Source organism: Telopea speciosissima, chromosome 8 (genome assembly GCF_018873765.1).
Source record: "Telopea speciosissima isolate NSW1024214 ecotype Mountain lineage chromosome 8, Tspe_v1, whole genome shotgun sequence".
In the NCBI taxonomy this organism is placed as follows: Eukaryota; Viridiplantae; Streptophyta; class Magnoliopsida; order Proteales; family Proteaceae; genus Telopea; species Telopea speciosissima.
The window spans coordinates 15,235,417-15,261,705 of NC_057923.1; the positions used below are offsets into that span (position 1 = coordinate 15,235,417).

Consider the following 26,289-nt stretch of genomic DNA (forward strand, 5'->3'; position numbering starts at 1 on the left):
TTGTTCAGATAAAATGAAAATAATTACTAAATAAATTAAATTAAATTAAATTAAATTCAATTCAATTGTCTTCTAAGCATTCTCTGTTCTGTTGTTTGGACAATAAATATTCCTCAGCCGTAGGCTACGGCATAGGAGAACCATCAATCACCAACTGCTTCTCCTTCGTCAATTCAGAGATTTTTTTCACTTTCCAACAGTTACCGCCACTTGTCATCTGCAGTTGCGCTTGCAATGGATACATAGAAAACGAAGCCTGGGTAACTAACCATTCCTCTTATGCATCACAGATGAAGACGCTCAAATTTTCAGAGCGTAAGAACGCACCATTATTCACATGAATGGTTACCTGCTGCTTCATGTCAGCTAGGAAATTCGGTGAGACAAATTCACAGGCAAGGCAGGTGAAAAAAACCCATTTTCTTTCTCTCAAGTTTCATGGAAGAATGGGAGAGGAATTCGAGTTTCTGAGAAAACAGAGCAGTGGTTTATGCTGATCAAAAAGGATACACCGTAGAGCATATTAATTATGAAGTTCGGAAAAGAGTTGGCGTCACAGATGGTGCCGGAGTGGCAGGACGCCTACATGAACTACCACCTCCTCAAGTCCATATTGAAAGATATCGAATCCAACACAGATAGAGAGCGGAATTCCAACAGGACCTCCACTTCAAGAACGCCGTCCAAGTCAATGACGGGCACCCAGAAGCGGAAGGGATCCGCTGCGTACAGGGACTTCAGTGGGCTGACCCGTCGACACAATACCAAGGGATCATCTTCGGTTCCTGAAGAGGAACAAGTGATTCTGGTGAACATGGTGACATCAGGGGAGGATCAGAATTCTGAGACGAGCAAATACGAGACGATGTTCCTCATGTCGTCAGAGGAAGGAGGGGAGTACGAGCTTCTCTTCTTCCACGCACTGGATGAGGAATTCAATAAGGTGCTCAAATTCTACAAGTCTAAGGTTGAGGAAGTCCAGAAGGAAGCCAAGGAGCTCAACAAGCAGGTAGATGCTCTCGTTGCCTTCCGTCTACAGGTTCACAATAACAGTCCGAGGCTTGGATTTGCAGCTGCTGAAGAAGATGAAGCAGAAGCTCTTAGTCCCTCCTCCAAGGTCAACAACACTAGAACATCTGGATCTGGTACGTATCATCTGAAAGTATAACCTTTTCTACCATTAATTACCATTCAACACAGCAAACCCAAATCTTAATTACAATTTTACAAAAGTTTACAAAGAGACAAAAGAGTTCGGTGGTTGACCGTTGGCCTAATTTGTATTATGTAAAGTACATGTCTCTTTGCACAATCAGCAAACCAGAGAGAGCCGGGTTGCTGATTTCTAGCTGAAGACCCATAAACTGGTTCTTAATTGTGTCATGTGGCTTCCATTCTATCCAGCCCATGGGAGACTATGATTAAAATTTTTTAATCTAAACAGTTTATCCTCTCTCAGAGTTGGGAGAGTGCATGGTATTGTCAGAATTCTGGTACGCATGCATGGATATACATGGGATGTGTGCGAGTACAAAATGGGGTATTTAATTGAATTAGACTCTGAATTTTAACATGCGGCTAATCTAGACCATGTCCTCTCTATCCAACGGTCGCAATGGACATATCATCTGTCCATGTGGCAGAATAGATGCCCTGTGACATTTGAAAAAATGACGTACTTTGTGACAATAACAATTTGCCTTTTATCCTTTTCAATTATTATGGATTTTTGTTTAGGCAAGGAAATTAGGCTGGATTTCCTATAGGGGGCATTCTTGCATAAATGACAGGAAATTTAAAGCCATTCATGAAGCCATTATTGGACCAAAAATGAAATTTTATCTGTGGCAGTGTATGCTCATCGCTTGAATCATAATTAGTAACTTCATGTATAAACAAATAGAGTAGCTATAATTTCTTCACAATTCGAATTCTATGGAGACCAAAAGATGAGCATTCCTTGGCTTATTCTTTGCATTGTATTCCAAATGTTTTTACTGTATTATGCTCTAATTTTGGCTCATTTTTTGAACTGCAGATAAATTATAATTTTTTACCTTAGCAATACAAAATAATTATGTTTGGCATATGCTTTGCATATTATTTATAATTCTTTATTTTTAACCAATTTTTCGGACTGTTGAGAAATTTCTTGTTTGTGTGTTTTTCTCAATTTCCCTAGCTTGCAGTTGGCTAGAACTTTGCATTTGAAAAGGATTAGACCAAGTTATCTCTCCCCCCTCCCCATTGGGTAAATTCTTGTTGCAGGTCCTGATGTTTGCCAAATTTTTGCTCACCATCTCACATGTATAGTGCCAAGACTCCCCCTGTCAACCATAAGTTAAGAATACAAATGTAAGAGATGTCATCTAAAAGGAAAGAGCAATGGAGCTCACTCCTTGGGTCACTTTGCCACTCTTTGACTTATTTCCTTATCAGGGCAGAGATTGGGGTTTAATTGCAGTTCATTTTTTTTTGTTTTTGGGTCATACAAATTTAATTTGGTACACAATTTACTTGAGGAATAGGGGGGTGGATACAAGGAAAAATGGTGGGTGAAGGTAGAACTCTATCCCAAGTATCGATTACAACAACCCAGAGACTTTAACAGCTAAGCCAGCTGACATCTTACATTGTGTTTAAAGAAGTCATTTTCCAAAAGACTCATTAGATTACTTACAATATGCTCTACCTACTTAGTGTTTCCTTTTTGGCTGACTTGAGGGACGGGGGAGAAATTAGAGCAGGATTGATAGGGAATGGGTCTTTGAAGTTGCATTCTTGCAGAGTGCCATGGTGGAATAAGGTGGGTTGGGAGAGGGAAACATGGCCCTATGAATGTGCTCCACTTGTCTTTCCTTTTAGACGACCAGGAACTATATTAAGCGGTGCAATTTCAGCAAACATGAGGGACTTACAGCACAATTAGGAAGCATGAGCACCTCCATCTGATTAGGTCCACAAGGCCACACCTCCTTATAGTTTACTCTGCAATATTGATGTGAAGGAAGGGCACATATAGACATAATAAATGAAACTGAGTTGAGCAGTGAAGGATGTCCAGAAGGCAAGGGCAAAGGATCTAATGAAGCCAAAACAAGCAATCAGAAGAATGTTGAAGGAAAGAGGAATAGCACTAGTCGCAGGCCAACTCCAGCACAAGTCTTGGAGAATTTCAAGATCAATGTCACAGATGAAACTCCGTGGTCGATACTTACGAGCATGCTAGTGAGTTCGAACCATGAATCGACTTTCAGCAGAGAAGAGCTGAGGAAAATTGAAGAACAATTGGAGAGAGCTTTTATTGAGTTCCACCAAAAGCTTCGAACAATAAAAAGCTACAGGTAATAATTGTTTTTGTCTATACAAGGCCTCCTCTTTGAGAACCAAACAAGAAAGGGAGGCTAGGGGTTCAATCCTGTGGCCAACATTGTTTTGATTCTATCCAATGGCCATGTCACAAGTTTGATCCCAGCTTACTAGTTTGGATGTTTGTTTTGAACTGGGACAACTTATTTTCACTTTTTTGAGTATCTCTGACCTTTTTTTCTACTGGATGTAACAGCTTTGTGAATATCTTGGCATTTTCCAAGATCATGAAGAAGTATGACAAGGTAAGATCTTTCTTGCTCCTTTAACCAAACTTCCTGGAGACTAGAATGGGTGGCTCAAAGGCCATTAAAGTTTCTTCCAATGGAATGGATCTTGTCCTTCCCAAATACCTTATGAGACTTCTATTAATCTTATGACTAAAATTTTGCATATAAACATTCAATTCAATTTTCTTTTGGTAGATTTGCTTCAGGAGAATTTGAGTTGAATGTTCACAACCATTTAATAGTGTCTGTATTTTCTAATATTGCAGATAACTTTAAGGAGTGCTTCAAAGTCTTACCTAAATATGATTGACAATTCTTACCTTGGAAGCTCTGATGAGGTTAGATTAATGCATTTATCTTTCATCTGTGAACCATAAATAGAGCACAAAATGGTAACATGAATAGAAGAGAAACCTCCTCTCTTTCAAAAAAATAATTTTCCCACTTCCATCTGTATTCAGATAAAATCTTTAATTTACATCCCTTTCCTGTTTCCAGGCATTAATCAACTAAACTATATTTCTATTAATCTACAAGAGCAATTGTATCATAGTTTATCTTCCATTATCATTGATTACATTTGGATGTACTGGTGTGTGGAGTTTGTTGGATCTGGACTGCTTAAATCTGTAGGTTCTGCTTTTGTGATTGAATCATGTTTGTAACTATTTAGGAAATCTTGAATGACATACTGATTGTGTTATTTTATCCTTGATGAAATTCTGTTTTTAATTAAGTTTACTATGTGGTGCACTATTTACCTTTGCAGGTTAGAAGGCTTGTGGAGAAGGTAGAGGCTACCTTCATTAAGCACTTTTCAAATGGAAACCGCAGAAAAGGGATGAATACTTTAAGGCCAAAAGCAATAAAAAAAAAGCATAGAATAACATTTTTCTTGGGTAAGATTACCTGAAGAACTGGTTATTTCTCTCTAGAGAATGCTATAAGAATACAGAGTCTAGAGAAACATTTTCTTTTTAAATACCTCTTTTTATTTTCTAAAGTGATGAAAAAGAGTTCCACTACGTGAGATTGCTCTAGACTTCAATCTAAAATAAACTCTTCACTTGTTTATTGATGTTCACAGGCTTTCTTTTTGGTTGCTCCATTGCTCTCATAGCGGCTATAGTTGTGCTTATACATGTAAAGGACATCCTTAATAGTGAAGGACGTTTTCAGTATATGGAAAATATTTTTCCACTTTACAGGTAAGTACAATAAGCTCCCTTAAAGTATAGTTCATGTTTCTAGTTTCCATTGTTATCCCAAGTTCGTCCCCATATAGATGTTGCTAAAATTTCAATTTAACCTATATATTTAGGGGGACTGAATGGATTAACGTCTTCTAGTGATTAATGTGAAAAATTAATTAAATCCATTGTGATATTGAAAAATTTTCTTTTATTGCAGCTCTTACTTTTAATTATTTTAATATTTTTACGTTCCTTATAATTATATCGAATTTCATTTATAGATTGAGCTAGTTTAATTGTTTATTTAACTGGTTTGCTAAATTTTATGGCAGCTTGTTCGGATTCATTGTCCTGCATTTGGTTATGTATGGTGCAAATATATACTTTTGGAGACATTACCATGTCAATTATCCATTTATTTTTGACTTCAATCAAGGCACAGATATAGGTCATAGAGAAGTCTTTCTTCTCAGCACAGGGCTAGCAGTACTGTCACTGACTGGTGTCTTGTCAACCTTGGAGATGGAAATGGAACAAGACCTGAGAAGCTTCGAAGCATTGAGGGAATTGGTCCCTTTGGGCCTACTCATTGTAATATTCCTGCACATAACTTTCTACTGTTATATGATATAAATGACTAATGGTTTTAGTTTGCATATATGTTGATCCATTTTTTATTTTATAAAAGATCTATATGTTTGGTGAATGTGGAGACAAAATTGTATGCCCAGTAGAAACAATTCTAGTGGCATCCTTTCTTTCCTTTTATGATTTATTTTGTTCAGATATACTTGAGACTGTTCGGTTTTCTGAAATACGTTTATCTTGGTCACAATTCTTTTACAAACTAATATTATAGAGAAAGATGCACCCTTCAATGTTGTCAGATAAATTGGATTCAATCTGTCACACTGTCTCTGAAATCTCAGGTCTGTGTCTAGTTGATAAGATCAAACATTTGGGTAATAAGGTAACTAGAAGTCTTTCATGGCAGGTTCTACTTCTTATAACTGTCTGCCCTGTTAACATGATATATCGTTCAACTCGCTACTTCTTTCTCCAGAGTGTACTACGCTGTATGTTTGCTCCTCTTTACAAGGTAATAAAACGAATAGCCCAAAGTAGAGACCTATATATATATATATATATATCTTATAGATTTTATTTTTATTTGCATTTCTTCCCTCTGCAGGTTACACTCGCAGATTTCTTCTTGGCAGATCAGCTTACTAGCCAGGTTTGATATCATGCTTAAATCTTGAAACTTGTCACAGAATTTGATTGCAATTAATTCACACTAATTGCATTGTTGAATCTATAAATGGTTAGTTTCTTGGTTTCTAGTCTTATTACAATTTGCAACATCATAACATCAGAACCCCCCACCCCCACCCCCACAACAAAAAAAAAAAAAAAAAAAAAACCATGGAGGAAAAGAAGACACAAGGAAAGATGGTTTTGGCCACTACATAGATTATCAGCTTAATGATTGTGAGCAAACAGGGTGGCTGAAACACAGAGACTCCTTTGAGTGTGGTTGTCTTGCAAGAAGGAATTTGATGCAGGAACATGATAACCACCATTGGATGTGGCTTGATCCTCAATTAAGGGCCATTGATTTTTATTTTGTATCTTGGTTTTATTGTAATAATGTAGGGTACTTAGATATGTGAATGGATTTTTGAAGTTGTTTTGAGTCTTTGGATTAAGTGTCGATAGTATTAGTAGTGGGCTCCATTAGCTATTAGTTAGGAAGTTATTCTTTTTAAAATTATATTAGCTAACTATCTTATGGGCACATTCTGGTTGTGGGATCTGTTTAGAAGAGCTATTTAAGTTGTTTAAGTTATTTAGGAAGCTTTATTACATGTTTAGGAAGAAGTTGAGGTTAGAATTTTGTTTATGTTGTCCTCTAAAGCATGTAAAGCCCCAATCAATAAGTGAATGAAATCTGGATATTTTCATTCAAAAACTGAGTTGGATCTCTCTCTTCTCTCCATAGTTGTCAAGGCGGCAAGGCGACCTAAGGCGGTGGAGGGGTGCCTAAGCCCTTAGGCAACAAGGTGCCCGCCTAGGCGACCAAGGCACCCAAGTGTTATTTTTTGTTTCCCCTCTTTTCTAACATTATTTAGTATGCTACAATATGTACCTTATATCAACATTAAGCCACATCAAGTCATAAAAAATCAACAAAGAACTAGAAGACAGTAGAACTGAATAAGCAAGCTATTGGAAGTTTGAAACAATCAAAACATACATTTGGTTTATATTGTTCTTAGAAAAGATGATCTTATCAATAAGTAATTAAATTGTTCTCGATTTAAAGAAATGTTATTGTTCTTTAAGAAGTTTGACTGATCAAATTATTTTATTTTTACATGAGACTTTTTGTATTAGGTAGAACATAAAACCAGCTTTACAACAAATCCAAGATTGCTTAAATCTGATTTATATTGAAGGAGTTATGTTCCGGCCAAACCTTATTTGGTGTGCGTGAATGCCGTCAAAATCACTCTAAATGAACATATTTTTTCAAATATCAAAAGAAATGAATATTTTACGGCACTTTGGGTTTTTAGCAATGTTTTATCATATTAAGATTTATGGAATTTTTAGAATTGAGAAAAAACTCAACATTAGAAAGTTGAAAATTTCACCTACCACCAAAAATCCAGTTTTTGTCCTTGAACTAGGGGGTTGATTTTTTAACTATTTTTATTGGATTCAAATAGGGGCGTATTTGCTTGTTTATGAATAATGTCTTTAGTGAATGAAAACTTTTACTTAAATGATATTGGCATAAATAAGTGGCAGAACCTGGTCCGATACCAATTAAACCAGTGCAAGGCACCCTGCACTAAGGTGGCAGTCGCTTAGGCCCCTAGAGATCCGCTTTGACGCCTAGGCGACGCCTTGACAACTATGCTGCTCTCTCCTCACAGTACCGATCATCCATTCATCCCCCTTCTCTTTCTCTCTCTCCTGCGATCTGTTTTCTCCCTTCTCTTCCTTTTGTTCCTCTCTTCGTTTTCTATTATTTCTTTTCATTTCGTTGATATCATTCTTTAGTTTCAGCAAGGTTTTACTCTGCAGAAACAACAAAAGATCTTCCTTGGATGACATGTTCTAATACTGACAATAGCGTTTACTTCCCAGTCGTAGGTGTTTAAGATAGTTCTGTTAACAGGTTCTGAAAAGCCTATTATTGGGCCTTTTTGCATCTAAGATCTTTAATCCTTTGAAGTTTCAGATTGCATTATAACAATTAGAGCCTACCCTAGCCTACCTAAATCCGGCCGTAGAAACCATGAATCCATATGAGACATTTGGTTTCTCTCAAGAATTCAAGTTGCGTAAGAGAACTTCCCAAAGGTTAGAGAGAATTTTGACAAGTCTTGGCAACAACTTGAGAACCTACGGAGTCAACCGCTTCCCACATTCGAACTATAGACACTACTTTTGACAACCTGAGATCACTGGTTGAACAGTGGATGGAAAAGCAAGATGACAAGCCGCCAATGATGGAGGACGAGGTGGCACCAGCAATCGTTGAAGAGCAACCCGTGGAGGAGAGCATAAACTGGTTCCAGTCGAATTCCTGTTTTGAAGTTGCGTCTTCAACATTGAAGTTTCTATTACTGACTTTGTACCTTTTAATCAAGGTCTGATCATCAACTTCAGTTGGTCAAGATGGATGCAGATCCTATGTTGAACATCCTTCTCTACTTCAAAAATCAAGGGTGAGTTTTTTGTTTTTTCAAACAAAGGGGGAATGATGCTGGATCATGATTACAACCATTTGAGGTGGCTTGATCCTATATTTTGGACCCTTAATTTGCATTTTATATCTTGGTTGTATAGTAATAATGGAGGATAGATACATAGGATAGTTTATTAAATTGTTTTGGGTCTTTTAGTTTAAGTCAATAGTAATAGCAGGGCAGCCACTTAGCTGTTAGTTTGGAATTGTATTTTATTCTAAAATTATATTAGCTACCTGTCTTATGGGCCCATCCTAGTTGTCGGTGCTGGGAAAGTAGTCCCACATCAGTTACCCTTACAGCCTTTTGTTGCCTCATATACCCGTGAGTCCCTCCACCCAATTGTCCATTCTGTCCTGTTCTATTTGTGCACGTGTACACAGTTTTTTCCTGCTTAAACGTGACGGAGAGTGTTGGGAGAAGGTCCCACATCAGTTACCCCTAAAGCTTTCTGTTGCCTCATATACTTGTGAGTGCCTCCACCCAATGGTTCGGGGTTGGATATTTACAGTGGAATCTGTTGGCAGAATCGTGGGCTAGAAAAGAGAGAATGAGAGAATAATTGCTTGTATTAATTGATAGGTAAGCCCCTCTATTATAAATAGAGGGGAAAGTTACAAGAGACTAAAATAGGTGATGTGGGACTAAAACCCACATAGCTAACTTACACTTAATAACATAAAAACTACCCCAAAAGGACCAGAATACCCCCACGGTATTCTAGAGTACATATTCCAACACTCCCCCTCAAGCTGGATTATACAAAGAATTAAAGAAAGAAAATCCAGCTTGAACTAAAGAAAAAAAGAACTCCATAATAACGCTAACACTCCCCCTCAAGTTGGTGCATACAAGGTACTCATGCCCAACTTGAACAAAATGGGAAAAAATAAGTTGTAGCAGAATCCAGCTTTAAGATGAATGCAGCTCCCAAATAAACCTTCAAGAACTTGAAAAAATAGATCTTCAAAACTTGGGCAGACTTGATCAGCAAACCGGGACTGGAATGTCTTCCAAAAACGCAGCTTTCACCAATCTTCTATTGCTGTCCGGTGATGAATCTCTGAATGATAATCTTGAAGATAAGTAACTAGGGTAACGAGCAGATGAATCAAGCAGCAGAAAAAATCAACCCAACTGTAGAACCTCATATGGGCAGGCAATAGCCAAACATCTTCAATACTTTAATACCAATCTCCCCCTTACGGCAAACTCAACCCAATAACAAAGTAGATACCTATTGGCAATGGTGAAAACTCTGATCTTCTATGTTTTGCACCAAGCGTTCCTGCAATGGCTGCAGTATACTGTACATAATCCCCCCCTCACGTGTAGTACACATGGACATAACAGAGATGATGTAAGTGATAGGGCAAAAACATAATATTCCAAAATTGTCCAAAAGGTGCCAAGGGTAATGGAAAGAGAAGAAATGACAATTTAGAGAATACCATAAACTTCCAAGGTGGTTATGGGTATATGCCAAAGGTATGGTTTGGGAGGTGGTGAAGTGAAAAGAAGCAGTGGGATAATGAACCATGGACAAAGCAACACAGTAATTTACAACCTTCTTTCAATCGATCAAACTAATTCCAAAACACCAATCTCCAATGATCAGATCTGAATTATAAAAAAACAGGTCTAATTTGTAGACAGAGAAGGTACCATTCTGCAAAAACTTGATCGATCTTCACACAAGGAAGTACTAGTGTGCAAAATTCCAAACTATAAACTCCCACATGCTAAATAGATCTGACGAAGATATTTGGACAGCAATGGATGTAAGAAGCTTCAACAAAAAACTTGGATCAGATCTGAATTTGTGAACAATGCTTGGATCAAGCTCTCAAAGTGAGCCGGATATGAGCCAGAAAAGCTTCACATAACTGAATAGGTTCATAGTTGCAACCAATAACTTTGGAACACACTGTTGTAATCCCAAATAAGCTGATCTCCAGGTTAGTAGATTTGAATCTTCAATAATGAAAGAAATTCGATCTCCAATAGTAGGATACTCAGTCTTAATAATAAGGCAGCAATAGTCCACATAAAGGCAGCAGTAACATGTCAACCAGTCATGCTTACAGAAGCCAATCAATAAAACCAGCAATATATGTAGTCAAGCTCAATAGAACCAGCATATATAAGATAATCACTCAGTAGATCCAATAGGTAGTTGAAGCAGCCAGCCACATAGGAACAAGGAAAATAGGTTGATAATTGGAAAAATCAAGCCATAAGAATGAACCTGAATTGTTTCCAAAAATAACTGATGAATGATGCTGAAATATGGGTTGAATACTCCTCTGATATGTATAAGACTCTCCTCAAAATATGAACTTGATAGGAAAACCCTAACCCTAAAATCGATTGTTGTTAGGGTTTTAGAAAACCCAAAAATTGAGATCGATTTAGGGAAAGGGGGCTGTAATTGCTGATGTAGACATGTAATAGATGCTGACCAAGGCTGCTAGAATGGAACCTCCAAGGTGAACAATCAATCTCCAGTAAGAGTGAGACCTCATCTTCAAAGGGGAGAGACTCCAAAAAATCGCAGAAGTAGAGCAGGGCAGCATTATAGCACTACACCAGCATAAAGGACCTTCTTCAAGCTTTGAACTGATGAAGGAGAGTTCTCTTTTAATGTTAGAACCACCTCCAAAGCACTTGAACAACAGTAAACATCCCTAGCCCAAATCGATTTTTATCAGGGTTTTGGAAAACCCTAAAAAGAAGAGATTGATTGGGGTAGGGGTCTTCAAAAAAACTTGGATAGGTGCAATATTGAGGTCGATTGGTCCTTGAAGTGGGAGTAATCAACCCTCCAAAAATTAGCAAAAACTGAAACCTGAAAGTCAGAGTTTTTGGCAGGTAACCAAATTAGCAAGTTAAGGAATTTTTGCTGTAGAAACAAATCCAGCCATCAGAAAGGGTCCAAACTTAGGTCGAGTATGGCTTGTAGTAGTAGGGAATCACCCTCAAAAAATTAGCTGCATTTGAAAAGAGAAACCCTAAAATCGATTGGAGTCAGGGTTTTGAAAAACCCTGACAAGTTGAGATCGATTAGGGTAGGGGCTGGAAAGGTTAATGAAAGATGGAGAAATAGAAAAAAGGAAAGGAGGTCAATGGAATAGGGTAGGAAGGTGCTGGAAAAGAGAGCAAAGGGAGCTCCAATGGTGGAAGGTCAGCCTTCAATAGTGATAGGAAGTTGATCTCCAAAAATTCTGGAAAGCTCCAATTCGCAAAGATGGTTCCAGCAGAATTTTAATGGAAAAAAGAGATTGAGTGGAGGAGGGCAGCAACTAAATCATTGGTTAAGGTTTTTTACCTCATTAGTGTTGCCCCCTTACAAGGATGAGAAGAAGAAAACCAGAAGGAGGAGAAGCCGAGAAAGAGAGAAGAAGGAAGAAGTCGATTGGAGAGGAGTAGGGTTTTTTCCTCTTTTTCTAACCTAGATCAGACTAGCTTTGATACCATGTTGGCAGAATCGTGGGCTAGAAAAGAGAGAATGAGAGAATAATTGCTTGTATTAATTGATAGGTAAGCCCCTTTATTTATAATAGAGGGGAAAGTTACAAGAGACTAAAATAGGCAATGTGGGACTAAAACCCATATAGCCGACTTACACTTAATAACATAAAAATTACCCCAAAAAGACCAGAATACCCCCACGGTATTCTGGAGTACATATTCCAACAAATCTATTTAGAAGAGTTATTTAATATGTTATTGAGGAAGTTTTATTACATGTTTAGGAAGATGTTGAGGTCTTTAAATTTTGTTTTTTCTGTTTCCCCATAAAGCAAGTAAGCCCCAATTGATTAGTCAATGAACTGGAGATATTTTCATCTGAAAACGGAGTTGGACCTCTCTCTTCTCTCTCCTCATAGTACTGCTCACAAATTGTTAATGTTGAACCTAGAAGGTTCCAAATGATTATGTGTTTTGGATATGAAAACTGTAACAATTTAAGAACTTGAGAAACCAAAACCAAAGCAGAAGAAAGAGAGAAGAGAAGACAGAAGAGAGGAAGAATTCCCAGACCACAATAGATTAAGATTGTGTGTCTATCGTGGGCTGCTGTCCTTTATTTATAGAAGGTAAACTGAGTTGTACTACAACTCTACATATAGTTAGAATATGAAATCTTACCTAAGATAGGAAAACAACTAACTACTAACTCCTACTAACAACCAAAAACTTCAAGTAATAAAGGAAACCACAATAGGGACAGTCCCCCTATCATGGTATGTATCTTAACACTCCCCCTCAAGCTGAAGTAACATATATCAAAGGAAAGCTCCAACAAACGTACCAGTCTTGAATAAAAGAAACCACAATAGAGACACTCCCCCTATCGTGGTACATATCTTAACACTCCCCCTCAAGATGGAGTATACATATATCAGAGGAAAGCTCCAACTTGGACCAACAAGAATAGAAATTAAAAGCAACACCAGTCTTGAATAGCAGTTGTAGACGCCAGTGAGCATGGAGAGAACTTCATTCAGGTAGCAATATCAGCTCAAGCACATAAATCATCATCAGCATCAGTAGGTAATAATCGTCGCGTCGAACAAATCCAATCAACGAGTACAATAGGTGGTAGTGAACACAAATCCCAATTCACAATATCATAGCAGCAACAGCAATGTCAGAGATACTTCTCAAAGAAGGTTGGTAATAGGTTTTTTTTTCATTTTTTATTTTAGCGCGAATATTATCTGGGACCCAGGGCAGCCCCTAAGCTTTATATGAATCCGAAATACAAAGGAGGGGACACAACCCGCCTTACCCCTACCCAAGGGAAACAACTCATTCACTCTCACAGAGCTAAAAAAACTAAAACCACCCCAAACAGTAAAATTAAACTAAAAGATAAAAATTACATTCTAAAGACTAGTAATCCAGCTTTGTCTTCCCGTAAAATGTGACCCAACTCTTGAGTTAACTCATGATCAGAATGGAATAAGGAATTACGCAATGACCCACATGCAAAATTTGCCAAAAAGTCAGAAGCCCGATTGCTTTCTCTGTAATTGAATTCGATGGTGGCTCCCAGCCTGTCAGAGAGAGAGAGAGAGAGAGAGAACTTCATGAAACCAGTACCAGCAGCTCCACAACTGGCATTATTTTTTGAGTCACAAACCGTATAATGGTTGCCGAATCTGAATTAACATTACACCCTGCATACCCCAACTCAGCACATGACTTCAGGCTATCAAGCAAGGAAGGCTCTCATTTCAGCCACCGAATTAGAACAAACCCCATAAAAATTGGAGAAGGCCGCAATCAGCCCACCATTATGTTCCCAAATAATCCCTCTACCACCACTAACACCTGAGTTCCCCTTACTTGCTCCATCCACATTTAATGTCACCAAATTAAATGGGGGTACCAATAGATCGGCAACAGCATTTTCCTAACAATAGGGGGAGGGCATAACTGAAATACCTACAAGACCAGCTCATCCTTCATCGTCAAAATTTTTGTGAATTTTGATGGATAGGGAAGCCCCCTAATCCAAGACTTAACCTTCTCAATTATTGTAGAGGCTGAACGGATACCTCTCTTTCCATAGTTCCCAAACAATGAACGCTAGTAAAATACCTTTGATAAACTCACAAATCCCATTAGTGGTCGCAAGACTTTGCCAAAAAAAGCATGTGCCCTCCAATATCCTGTGCAAGGAGACAATCAACATCCATAATTCTACTAAAGTAATCCCAAACTTTAGAGGCTGTCCAGCAATCAACGCATGGGTGGTAGATTCCCTCAAAATGAATCTTGCAACAAAAGCATTTAGAGACCAAAGGAATACCTAGATTCACCAGCACCTCGTCAGTTGGAATTTTCCCATTAAGGATCTGCCAAGAAAAGAACCCAATCTTAGTAGGCTGGTAGTAGTTAGTAATCTTCTCAAAGACAGATCAAAATGCAGCTTCCAACAGCTACATCATAAGTGACAGGTAGTAGGTAGTAATCTTCCCAAAGAAAGATAAAATGCTACATTCAACAGTTATCATAAACCATTCCCAATGAAGACAAGTAGTAAGTAGTTACCTGCTCAAACAAAGACAGATAAAAGTGCAACTCCCATAGCCACACATAAGCCCTTCTCATGGAAGGCATTCAAATCAACAGGGTAGCAATGATGTGATTAGCAAAGATCACATAATTTATTAAAGACCAGTCTCACTCTTGAGCCCCAAACAGAGGTCTCAAATAAAAAATTCCACTGATAAATAGGCAGTATAGGTTACTGCGATCCAAGTAGAAGCATCAGGTTGTTGTAGACCTAGGGGTGTCAAAATTTGGCACCGAAACAAATAATCCGGCCCGAACCAAACCGAATCGAGGCCTTATTGGGTAGGCTTCGGATTGGGTATTACAACCTCGAAACCGTACCGAACCATACTAGAAACAAAAGAACCTGACACTGAAATTGACACCGGCTCAAAAATTGGATCTAAATCGAAAGCAAACCGATCTACTCCGATAAGAAAGCGATAACAACCTGCAATCCATTAAAAAATCAGAAATTTTCATAGTTTTGCGTAAATATGTATGTTAAATCGAACCCAAACCGGTCCAAAAACTGAAGCCGACCCGATAACACACAGATACAAGTAACTAATATGAACACGAAACCAAACCAAACCGATCCAAAGCTGAACTTTCCTTATTGCTTTGGTTTTGGATTCACCATTCCCACACCGAAACTGACTCAACCCGAGCCGACCGATTGACACTCTTATGTAGACTAAATAACTCAACATTAGATTGTTGGCGACCAAACATCATCAGGTGGTTGGGAACTAGACAGCATCAGATTGTTGTAGACCAGATAACTCAGCATCAGGTTGTTGGGATCAGATAAATGTGTTTTGTTACTGAAAACCATCTTCACAAATAAAAATGTTGCAGAGGACACGAACCAATAAAATAATAATAATAATAAATCTTCAACTGATGAGTTGATGACATGAACAGATAATTCTTCAACTAATGGCTTAAGCATATAAAAATAATCTTCAATCTCCCCCTCACGTGTAGCATTACACGTGGACAAATAGATCAATAATTAGCATCTCAAAGGATTAATAGGCCAATAATTAGCATATCAAAGGATTAGCGTCACAAAAAAATACAATAATCAAGAATAGCTGCAAATAATCTCCAAGCTCCCCCTCACTGTAGCAAATAATCTCCATGCAAGTACCAATCTTCGAAAAAAAAATTCAAATTTTAAACTGATGCGAACCGGGACCCACTAAAGCATTAAATTTGCAAATATACTTGACCAATGGAAATTTTGTAAAATCTGGCCACACAAATAGGACCGGCTAAGCAAAAAAAAAAACCAAATAATGTAATCTGGGGAAGAACCAAAGAATCGATAGCAGTAATCTTCTAGTGGTAATAATCTTCATCGCATTGATACCATGTAACAATTTAAGAACTTGAGAAACCAGAACCAAAGAAGACGAAAGAGAGAAGAGAGGAAGAATTCCCAGACCACAATAGACTGAGGTCTATCGTGGGCTGCAGTCCTTTATTTATAGAAGGTAAACTTAGCTGTACTGCAAGTCTGCAACTCTACATATAGTTAGAATAGGAAAACTTACTTAACATAGGAAAATAACTAACTATGAACTCCTAATTCCTAGTAACAACCAAAGACTTAAAGTATTAAAGGAAACCATGATAGATGCATTCCCTCTATGTACATATCTTAACAAAACCTTGTATGGTGTGTGTTTGAATATTCTAGCATGTTTGTTAATGTGCTGAGAGATTGATGAAGCCCAAGTACTTGAGGTGGAACCTTTGATGGAAGAAATGAAAAGTTGATTGAAGAAGATCTGTTGATGACAGACTTCCATGAAGCTAAAGCTTGATCCAACTTTGAAGAACAAATTGAAGAATGTATGAAAATGAAAGTGGATCAAGTTGAAAACATAAGATTTGCTCTGTATTTATATATTCATGTAATCCTTATGTTGATGTCCACAAGATGAGAAAACCCAAGTAAAAGTTAACTAAAGACCTAAATGAACAAACCGAAGAAATTAGGAGGTTTGACTTTGAAAACTGAATGACTTTACTGATCACAGACTTCCGTGAGATAGTGATAGTCATCCATGCTTATGATGGTAAATTAAGTCAAAACTAAGAACTCTCTAATGGACAATTGTGCCTTATATTGATTGTTCACAGATAGTCTTAACAGACTTCTGTTACTTGCTTCCGTCTCGACAAAGACCATGGTTTCTGAGTCCTTGTTTCCACGGACTTCCATCCTATTAACATTTAATGTTCTGCAGTAGTGATGTTTGACTGGATTTAAACACATTAGACGCATCACTTTGACTCTAACCAACTGAGTGGGAACTCCAAACATCTTCATTGATGTTAATAGCTCCAATTAGTTTTTCTTGGATATTGAAGTTGATTTCTTGAAGACCAAAATGATTTTAATACTTCCCATTTTTTAGGAAACAAATTCTGGACTCTAACAGCTAATTTGTTGACTCCAATACTTAGTTTATTGCCTATAAAAAGGCTTGAGTCACTTGAAATAATAAGGAACTGCACTAGAATGAAAATATCATCTTGAGAAGGATTGTGATCTTGTAAGAATCATTGTGTGCTTAAATTTTGGTATAGTTTTAGGCTTGTAAGAAGTCATTATGATGTGTGAGCTTGTGTAGCTCAGTTTGTACTTCTTGTACGTGTGCTTGCAAATGTGTTCTGCAACAAGAGGAAGAAATCCTTGATCTATGTGATCTGGGTGCTCATTCCAAAGGACTGTGATTGAGACGTGTAAGGCTTGATTCCTGCCATTTGGAAAAGGATCCTTGATAGTGAAAACCCTTGGCCTATGTGGGTCGGGTGGTGGATGTAGGATTGGTGAATCCAAACCACTTTAAATCTCATGTGTGCGACATTGTCTGTACCTCTATCTCTCCCTTGCATTCACTACACTACAAGTACTTGGTAAGATCTTTCATGGCACTCAATATTTTTGTGTCTTATATCTTTATGTGTGGTTGTCATTGTGTAATTATGGATATTATCATGTTTAAATTTATGAAAACCCAATTCACCCCACTCTTGGGTTGCATTTGATCCTACAATTAATCCCCCTTCCCCTTTCTCTCACCCCCGATCCGTTTTCTCTCCTCACTTCTCTTCCTTTGTTCCTTTGTTCTTCTTCTATTATTTCTTCTTCGTTTTTGATTCTTCAGTTTCAACAAGATGTTACTCAGCAGAAACAACAGAAGATCTTCTTCCTAGGATGATATGTTTTGCTGCCGACAGTAAGGTCTACTTCCCAATCGTTGGTGCTGAGGAGGGTCCTGCTAACTGGTTTTGAATAGCCTATCACTGGGCCTGTTTGCATTTGAGATCCATCATAATCCTTTGAAGGTTTAGATTGAATTAGAATTCTTCACATCCAATTGATTAATATGCCAGTTATGAAAGAGAAACAAAGAAAATGGTCTTTCTGTTTGTAGGTGAAAACTAACTAGACTAGATACATCATCATATTCAAGGCCTCATTTCTAAAATTTTCCTCAGTAACCAAATGGACTACATAGCTTCATTGGAACCATCTTCTCTCTGCTTTACTTTGTCAATGCATTTGGCAGTTTTCTATTTTATTAGGAAATTGTCTGAAGTAATATTATACAATACCATATCTTTAAATACATTTACCACAATAAAAATATGAATTCACTGATCTTTCAAAATTTTGGGCTGTTATGCAACTGACACTGGTTTTTTTTATGATGCATATGCCACATCTACCTCCGTTCTACTTCAGGTGCAGGCCTTTAGAAGTCTGGAGTTCTACATTTGCTATTATGGTTGGGGGGACTTCAAAAGGAGGCGCAACAATTGCCAGCAGAGCGATGTTTATAAAGCCTTTTATATCATTGTAGCAGTAATTCCATATTGGATCCGCTTCCTTCAGGTAGCTCAATTGCACCTTATCTTTATGCTTGTCTATGTATCTTAAGAAGGCCACTCATGACAGTATAGTGTTGTAGTGCCTCCGCCGCTTGTTCGAAGAGAAAGGCGCAAATCATGCATATAATGGAATGAAATACTTGTCTACAATTGTTGCAGTTGTCATGAGAACATCTTATGATCTAAAAAAGGGTATGACCCTGAAGATCATGGCTGGACTTACTTCAGTCATTGCGACAATATTCGGTACATACTGGGACCTTGTCATGGACTGGGGTCTTCTGCAACGGACGTCCAGAAACCGGTGGTTGAGAGATAAACTCCTCGTGTCAGATCACAGAGTCTACTTTGCAGCCATGGTTAGTATGGGGGAAAAAAGTGTGCAAAGAAGAGTTTCAGGAGCTACAAGATCAATTCTTTTGACATTGCTTTTCTTTCCATAATGCAGATTATTAATGTCCTACTGAGATTATCTTGGATGCAGTCAGTGCTGGATTTTCATGAAGCGCCTTTCTTGCACAGAAAAGCCTTATCAGCCATCATGGCTTGCTTGGAGATAATTCGGCGGGGCATGTGGACTTTCTTCAGGTAATTATGTGTGTGCTGTTTATGATCAACCTTACTGTTAACAGATCTGAATTAGAAAGTAATTGCTTGAGTGATCAATATGATCAAACAAGGCTTGTATTTATAATAGAAGAGATTACATATTAATGACCAAAAATCCCCCTAGCATAGCCGACTTAACTAGGAAGTACAAAGAAAGTAAAAATACAACTATAAAATGACCAAAATATCCCCATGGTATTCTGGTGTACATAATTCAACACTCCCCCTCAAGTAGGAACAAATATGTCAATCATGCCCAACTTGACTAAATTATGATGGAACAATTTTCCAGACAACCCCTTTGTGAAAATATCAACAATTTGATCAGTAGACTTCACAAAGGGAACACAAATCAAACCTTCTTCCAATTTCTTTTTGATGAAATTTCTGTCCACTTCAACATGATTGGTGCGATCATGCTGTACCAGGTTGTATGCAATGCTGATTGCAGCCTTGTTGTCACAGTATAACATCATAGGAAGGTGAACAGGAACACCAAGGTGTTGTAGCAAGCCTTTCAGCCAAAGTAATTCACAAATGCCTTGTGCCATAGCACGAAACTCTGCTTCAGCACTAGAACGAGCCACCACATTCTGCTTCTTGCTACGCCAAGTGACAAGATTGCCACCTACAAAAGAACAATACCCAGAGATAGACTTGCGATCTGTAGAACCAGCCCAATCAGCATCGGTATACGCCTCTACCCGTAGGTGACCATGAGGAGACAGGAGAATGCCTTTTCTAGGGGCTGACTTCAAGTAGTTAAGAATCCGAAGTACAACCTCCATATGAGAAGAATAGGGGTCATGCATAAACTGACTCACAGTACTCACAGCGATGGCAATGTCAGGACGTGTGTGTGAGAGATAAATCAGCTTCCCCACTAGTCTTTGGTATCGGCCTTTATCAACAAGCTCACCGTCCTTTTCTTTGAGACAGACAGTAGCCTCCATAGGAGTATCTGAAGGGTGACATCCTAACAAACTAGTTTTAGCCAACAAATCTAGGACATACTTCCTTTGGGAGAGAAAGATACCTTTAGAAGATCTGGCAACCTCAACCCTAAGAAAGTACCGTAGCTTCCCTAGATCTTTAATCTCAAACTCCTGACCAAGAAAATTCTTCAATCGGCCGATCTCATCACCATCATTGTCAGTAACCACAATGTCGTCAATATAGACTATAAGAATAGTGAGTTTTCCACCAACCCTCTTTATAAAGTGAGAGTGATCAGCATTACTCTGCTTATAACCCACAGAAATCATGGCCTTGTGAAACCGGCCAAACCATGCTTGAGGTAACTGCTTCAGCCCATAAAGTGCTCGCTTCAATTTGCACACTTTACCTTGATTACTGTCACAAAAAAACCTGGTGGAATATCCATGTACACCTCTTCATCAAGTTCTCCATTTAGCAAGGCATTCTTCACATCTAGCTGTTGTAGATCCCATCCAAGATTGATTGCACAAGATAGCAAAACTCGAACAATATTCAGCTTTGCAACAGGAGCAAATGTCTCCTGGTAATCAATCCCATATGTTTGAGTGAAGCCCTTTGCAACCAGACGTGTCTTATATCGATCTATAGTCCCATCAACCTTTTGTTTGACCACAAACACCCATTTACATCCCACTGGTTTTTTCCCTGGGGGAAGAGCTACAAGATCCCAAGTATTATTTTTTTTCAATGCTCTCATTTCTTCCAACATTGTTGCCTTCCACTTTCCATCTGTATAAGCTTCTTGTATAAGCTTCCTGCCAATTTTTAGGAATGGAAACAGAAGAAAGAGAGGACACAAATGCATGAAAAGATGGAGAAAGAGAACTATAAGAAATAAAGCGAGAAATGGGATGTTGGGTGCAAGTCCTAGTACCTTTGCAATGAGCAATAGGTAGGTCAGAAGAAGAGGTCTTACCAAGAGAAGAAGGATTTAGATCCTGAGTCGGCAACTGGATAGGTATTGGTGCTACAGTGGATTGAAGCTGCCCTCTTTTGGAACATCCCTTTATAGGTGATAATGTTGGAGTTGTCTCTCTTCTGAAAGTCATTGATGGTTCTCTGGACTGGAGTTAACTCCCCCTGACTAGGAACATTACCACCATTATTTTCTACAAGCTCCCCCTATAAAGGATTCCCTTCGAATGAAGGGGCAGCAGCCAAAGGAGGTTGGGCAGCAGCTATAGGAGATGGGGCAGCAGCTATAGGAGATAAGAGAGGGGGAACCACATCTTCACTAGAACTAGAACTCTCCCCCTGAAGAGGTGAGGAAGAATAATAGGAAAGGCTTTCATGAAAAACGACATCCATACTAACCAGAGTACGACGGGAAGGGGGATGGTAACACTTATATCCTTTCTGGGTTGGAGAGTAACCCAAAAAAATATGCCGCAACCCACGAGGTTCAAGTTTGCCAAGAGATTTTGTATCTCTAGCATAACACACACAACCAAACACTTTGGGAGAAACCACGAAGGAGGAACTCCCATGTAAAATCTCAGCTAGACTGCGGGAGTCAAGAACACGAGAAGGCAACCGATTAATGAGATAAGTTGCAGTGATAACAGCATCCCCCCAATATTGGGAGGGAACATGGCGTGAAAACATCAACGCCCTAGCCAATTCTAATAAGTGGCGGTTCTTCCTTTTAGCCACACCATTTTGGACTGGGATATCAACATAACTGGTCCGGTGAATAATTCCATGATCAGCAAAATATTTTTGAAATTGAGTTTCTCGATACTCAGTGCCATTATCACTTCTCAAAACTTTGAGAGTAGCCTGGAACTGAGTTTGGACCATTTTATGAAAATGCTGAAAACATGAAAAAACTTGACTTTTTGTGTGCATAAGATATACCCATGTGTGTCTAGAGTGACAATCAATAAAGGAAACAAACCAACAATTACCACAAAGTGAAGTTTTACGACTAGGGCCCTATGCGCCAAATGAAAAAGTGAAGAACTCCTTTTATTTGAAATAGAATAAGTTGAGCATTTTGTTTGGCCAGAACACAAGCCTCATAAATAAAAAAATCGTTCTTAACACAATTTTTTAACAAAGTAGGAAATAAAGTTGCTAAAATTCCTAATGGAGGGTGACCTAGTTTAGAGTGCCATTGGTAAATTTCAGAAGAGACTAAGGAGTTCTAGTGTGGAGAAGGTAATGAAGGTGGAGTGAGACGACCATCATCAAACAGGTACAAGCCACCATGCACTTTACCCAATCCAATCATCTTCCCAAAGGCCAGATCCTGAAAAACACAATGGGAAGGAAAAAAAGTTACTTTGTAGTTAAGATCACGAGTAATACTACTAATGAAAAGAAGGTTCGTAGTAAAATTAGGATTGTGTTAAACAGAAAACAAAGGAAGAGATGAAGTGCAGTTGATGATTCCTTTTCCAGAGATGGAAGAACGGGAACCATCAACTACCTTGACTTTGTCTTTCCCAGAAGTGGGAGAATAGCGATGGAAAAGGCTAGAGGACCTGGTTATATAGTCTGTAGCTCCAGAATCAATGATCCAAGGATGGGAAGCTACTGAAGCGCAATGACCACCAAATGAAATACCTGACCGAGCAAAGTTTGAACCTGAAGGAGTAGGGGAGTTGGCAGTAGCTGATGTAGTAGAGGCAGCAGCAGCAAAAGTCCTTAGCACACGTAGGAATGCCTGTAGATCCTCCTGGGATAGACTAGTGTTAGTAGTCGGGGCTGTAGCAGCAGACTCAGAGTGATGGGCCTTCTTATTTGGTTTCTTCTTGGCAGCACCTTTGGCTTTAAAGTCCGCTGGCTTCCCATGAAGTTTCCAACATTTTTCTTTGGTATGGTAGGGCTTGTTACAGTGCTCACAAGTAACAATGCCCTTAGTATAATCACCGAAAGAGGAGTTTCCAACAGTGACAGGGATGGCCGTGGAAGCAGTCTAGAGAGCAAATCTCTCAATACGTGGAGGATGGAGCATAGTAGGCCTACGGTTTTCTTCAGAGGAGACCAAGGCATAGGATTGTTCAAGTGTGGGAAAAGGAGAGTGACCAACACTTGAACCCGAATCTGATCATAATCCACATTTAATCCAGCCAAGAAGTCATAGACCCGTATCTTGTCAACATGCTTCTTATAAGCAACAATATCACTAGGAGTGGAAGGATGGTAATCAGAAAAATGATCCAACTATTGCCAAAGGCTGCGAAGAGTAGCATAGTACTTGGAGACAGATAATTCCCCCCGAGTGGTATGAAGGAATTTCTTCCGGAGTTTATAAACCTTGGCATCATTACCAAGCTGTCCATATGTTTCCTTGCAGGCAGACCATATCTGAGCAACTGTATTTAGAAGAAGAAATCCACTTGCAAGGTCTGATTGCATAGAGCCAATCAAATAAGAGATGAGGAAACCATTATTGGAGATCCACCTGGTCAGAAGAGGATCAACTTTAGTTGTCATAACAGTAGTACCATCAATGGCCAGTAAGCTCACGGCCAGCAATGGCAAAGTATGCAGAGCGAGACCATATTAGGTAATTGCTTCCATCCAATTTGATAGGATTAGGAAGGTCACGGCTGTCATTCCTACCATACCCATCAGCAGAAGAAGTGCCAGTAGAGACTTCAGAGTCAGCCATTATTCAGCAGAGAAACTCAAATCGCAGAGAGGGGCTGTGGTGATGAGAAACCCAATAAATACTCCAAGATATGAGCTGGAAATTGGAGGAGAAACCTCTTTAAATGTAGGAAGAGTTGTCCCAAAAAACCAGCAGCAACAAATGAGGCAATCCCCTAGAACGACTTTTTCAGGGTTTTGAAAAAAAACCTTGATTCTGGTGAGATCGATGTAGGGTAGAGTGCAAGCAAAAAAACTAGTATAATGTGCTGAAACTTGGATCGAGTGTACTTGTAGTAGTGTTGAACCACCCTTCCAAAAACCAGCATCAACAGAGAAGTAAAACCCCAAGATCGATATTTGCAAGGTTTTAAAAAAAACCAATATAAGAGCAAAATCGATCAGGGAGAGAAGCCGCAGTATGGCTGGAGATAGGACCTTGTCCAATAAGAATCTGTTGCAGTTCTTGAGCTTCAACAATGTGGAGAGATCCCTTGTAAGAGTAGATTGAATCAGTCCAAAAACCTTGAAGTCTTCAAAAGTCGCAGTTAGAGTACAAGCTCCTATCGATCTGAAAAAATTCTATAACATTGAATGAGGTGATTGAGGGCAGCAACTAGATCTGTAGATCACCTCATCAGTGCTGCCCTAGTGGGAGAATGAAGAGGAAAAGGGGAAAGAGGGGAAGAGGAGCTCGAGAATGAAAGGAAGGAAAAGGGGAAATCGAGAATGGAAAAAAAGGAGACTGCCCTAATCCAAAACTTGCTCTGATACCATGTTAACAGATCTGAATTAGAGAGTAATTGCTTGAGTGATCAATATGATCAAACAAGCCTTGTATTTATAATAGAAGAGATTACATACTAATGACCAAAAATACCCTTAGCATAGCCGACTTAACTAGGAAATACAAAGAAAGTAAAAATACATCTGTAACATGACCAGAATACCCCCACGGTATTCTGGTGTACATACTTCAACACTTGCAAACTGGGAAGCAGTCTCAGCTATTACTCAATATGATTACCAAGCCAGAAAGTAAAATGATGAACACCTGATATATGTTATAATAGAATCAAGCAACACAGTATTATTGTACCTAAACTCAATACTGAGAACTTTCTCTGACGAGAAAATTGAATGATCAATTCATCAGGTTGGAGAATGAGCACTTAAACAACGTCGGTAAGTTTCGTGCCTTCAAGTCAGTGCCGCTACCTTTCAACCATGACGAGGATGAAGATGAGTAGGCGTTTGCAGGTTATTGGAGAGAAGGTGGCAGATTAATGTCACCAACACATGAAAATCCATGGGTCTTGAGCTCGGCACTTTCTGCTAGATATGAGATATTGAATGTCAGGTCATATTCATGTTTAGGAAGGCAAAACATGTAATTGACTTTTTTTTTTGATCTCCATAGCAAGAAAAACTTTGCAGAGCTACTAGTTATTTATATCCATGGATAGACACTTCAGCAAAACATGTAACACTTTGTTCTTCAAAAAGGGGGAGGGGGGAGGAGGGGGATACAGGATTATTACTTTTGTAATAAGAGTATGTGTTGATATTTTTGAGATTCCAAGGGTCTTCTCATCCACCATTCTCTCTATTCTCTTTTGGAAGTGTTTGATAGTTTGTGATTATAATAGGCCGGGCAAAAGTTGAGAGATGAGATGTGTAGGAAGAAATCCGAATCTGAACTTGCCAATTTTGCATTTCCCTTCTCATAAGCTATACAAAGACAGTCATTGTGGATTAGTCTCCCAATACCATCTTAGTTTAATCTCAATGAAAGCGAGCTCCATTAACCCAATTAATAGTATTCTCCTCAGGTTTTCCCCTCCCCTCACTCCTTAATAAACTTCTTCAATTTTGATGAAACTCAGCTTTCTGCTTGCCTCCCTCCCAACCCCATATTTATAATTTACTGAGGATTTTTGTTTCACTTCGATATATCATTTGTCTTTGGTTTAATTAGAAATCTTTTAATTAGAAGCTAGAAATTCTTGTTTCTCATTTTCCAGGAAATTCTTAGTTTGTTACTGTTAATTTGCAAAGGAACGATTTCAAACCATGGTATATTGTCTGTACTGTTATAATGCTAGAAACACAAAACTGGATGTCTCTCTCAGAAAGGAGAAAGCTTGCCAATGGGCCAAAAAATGCGGCCGTGGACCAAGGTGTCAGCCACCGCCGGAGACTGGTGACATAATAGCCAAAATGGAGGTGTCATTCCCTTAATATAGGTCGCCCAAGTTGATTCGGACCGAGGCATAGGGTTTTAAAGATTTGTATCAGATCCGGATCGGATTAATTCGGCCTCAATCCATTAGAATTGGGCTATTTAGGATCGGTCTCGGCCAAGGGAATTGGTATAAAAAAAATCCGGTTCAAACATTGTCAATATTCCCCTCCCTCTCCCCTTGCAACCACCTCGCTGCTCTCCCTTCCCTCCCGTTGCAATCCGGACGGCGAACATTACTCTTCTGAGCCTCCAAGAAGTGATTAATCAGCTTCTCGTTGAGTGATAAGCCATTTCCTAGCGCAGGAAAC

The 26,289-nt window shown here is 38.8% G+C and overlaps 1 protein-coding gene and 1 long non-coding RNA gene across 4 annotated transcripts; one reads left to right on the top strand and one right to left on the bottom strand.

Moving 5' to 3' along the window:
* The first annotated feature begins 475 nt into the window (after positions 1-475).
* On the top strand, positions 476-25,053 carry LOC122671281 (phosphate transporter PHO1 homolog 3). Of its 3 annotated transcripts, XM_043868407.1 has the most exons (13): positions 476-1,145; positions 3,008-3,344; positions 3,566-3,614; positions 3,866-3,937; positions 4,369-4,498; positions 4,687-4,807; positions 5,125-5,383; positions 5,787-5,891; positions 5,985-6,029; positions 18,386-18,535; positions 18,612-18,890; positions 18,980-19,119; positions 24,893-25,053. In XM_043868407.1, the coding sequence occupies exons 1-13, from the start codon at positions 530-532 to the stop codon at positions 24,984-24,986; spliced, it is 2,397 nt and encodes a 798-aa protein (XP_043724342.1). In that variant the 5' UTR covers positions 476-529; the 3' UTR covers positions 24,987-25,053. The 3 variants fall into 3 exon arrangements, with proteins under 3 accessions (XP_043724342.1, XP_043724344.1, XP_043724343.1); XM_043868409.1 differs by lacking the exons at positions 18,980-19,119; positions 24,893-25,053 and having other exon boundaries at positions 18,691-18,828; XM_043868408.1 differs by lacking the exons at positions 18,980-19,119; positions 24,893-25,053 and having other exon boundaries at positions 18,604-18,796.
* LOC122671283 lies at positions 2,558-13,137 on the bottom strand. Its single transcript, XR_006334328.1, has 3 exons — positions 12,889-13,137; positions 10,219-10,222; positions 2,558-2,569 (listed from the first exon to the last, which is right to left on the bottom strand). It is a non-coding gene; the product is annotated as an uncharacterized LOC122671283 (long non-coding RNA).
* Positions 25,054-26,289: the final 1,236 nt, after the last annotated feature.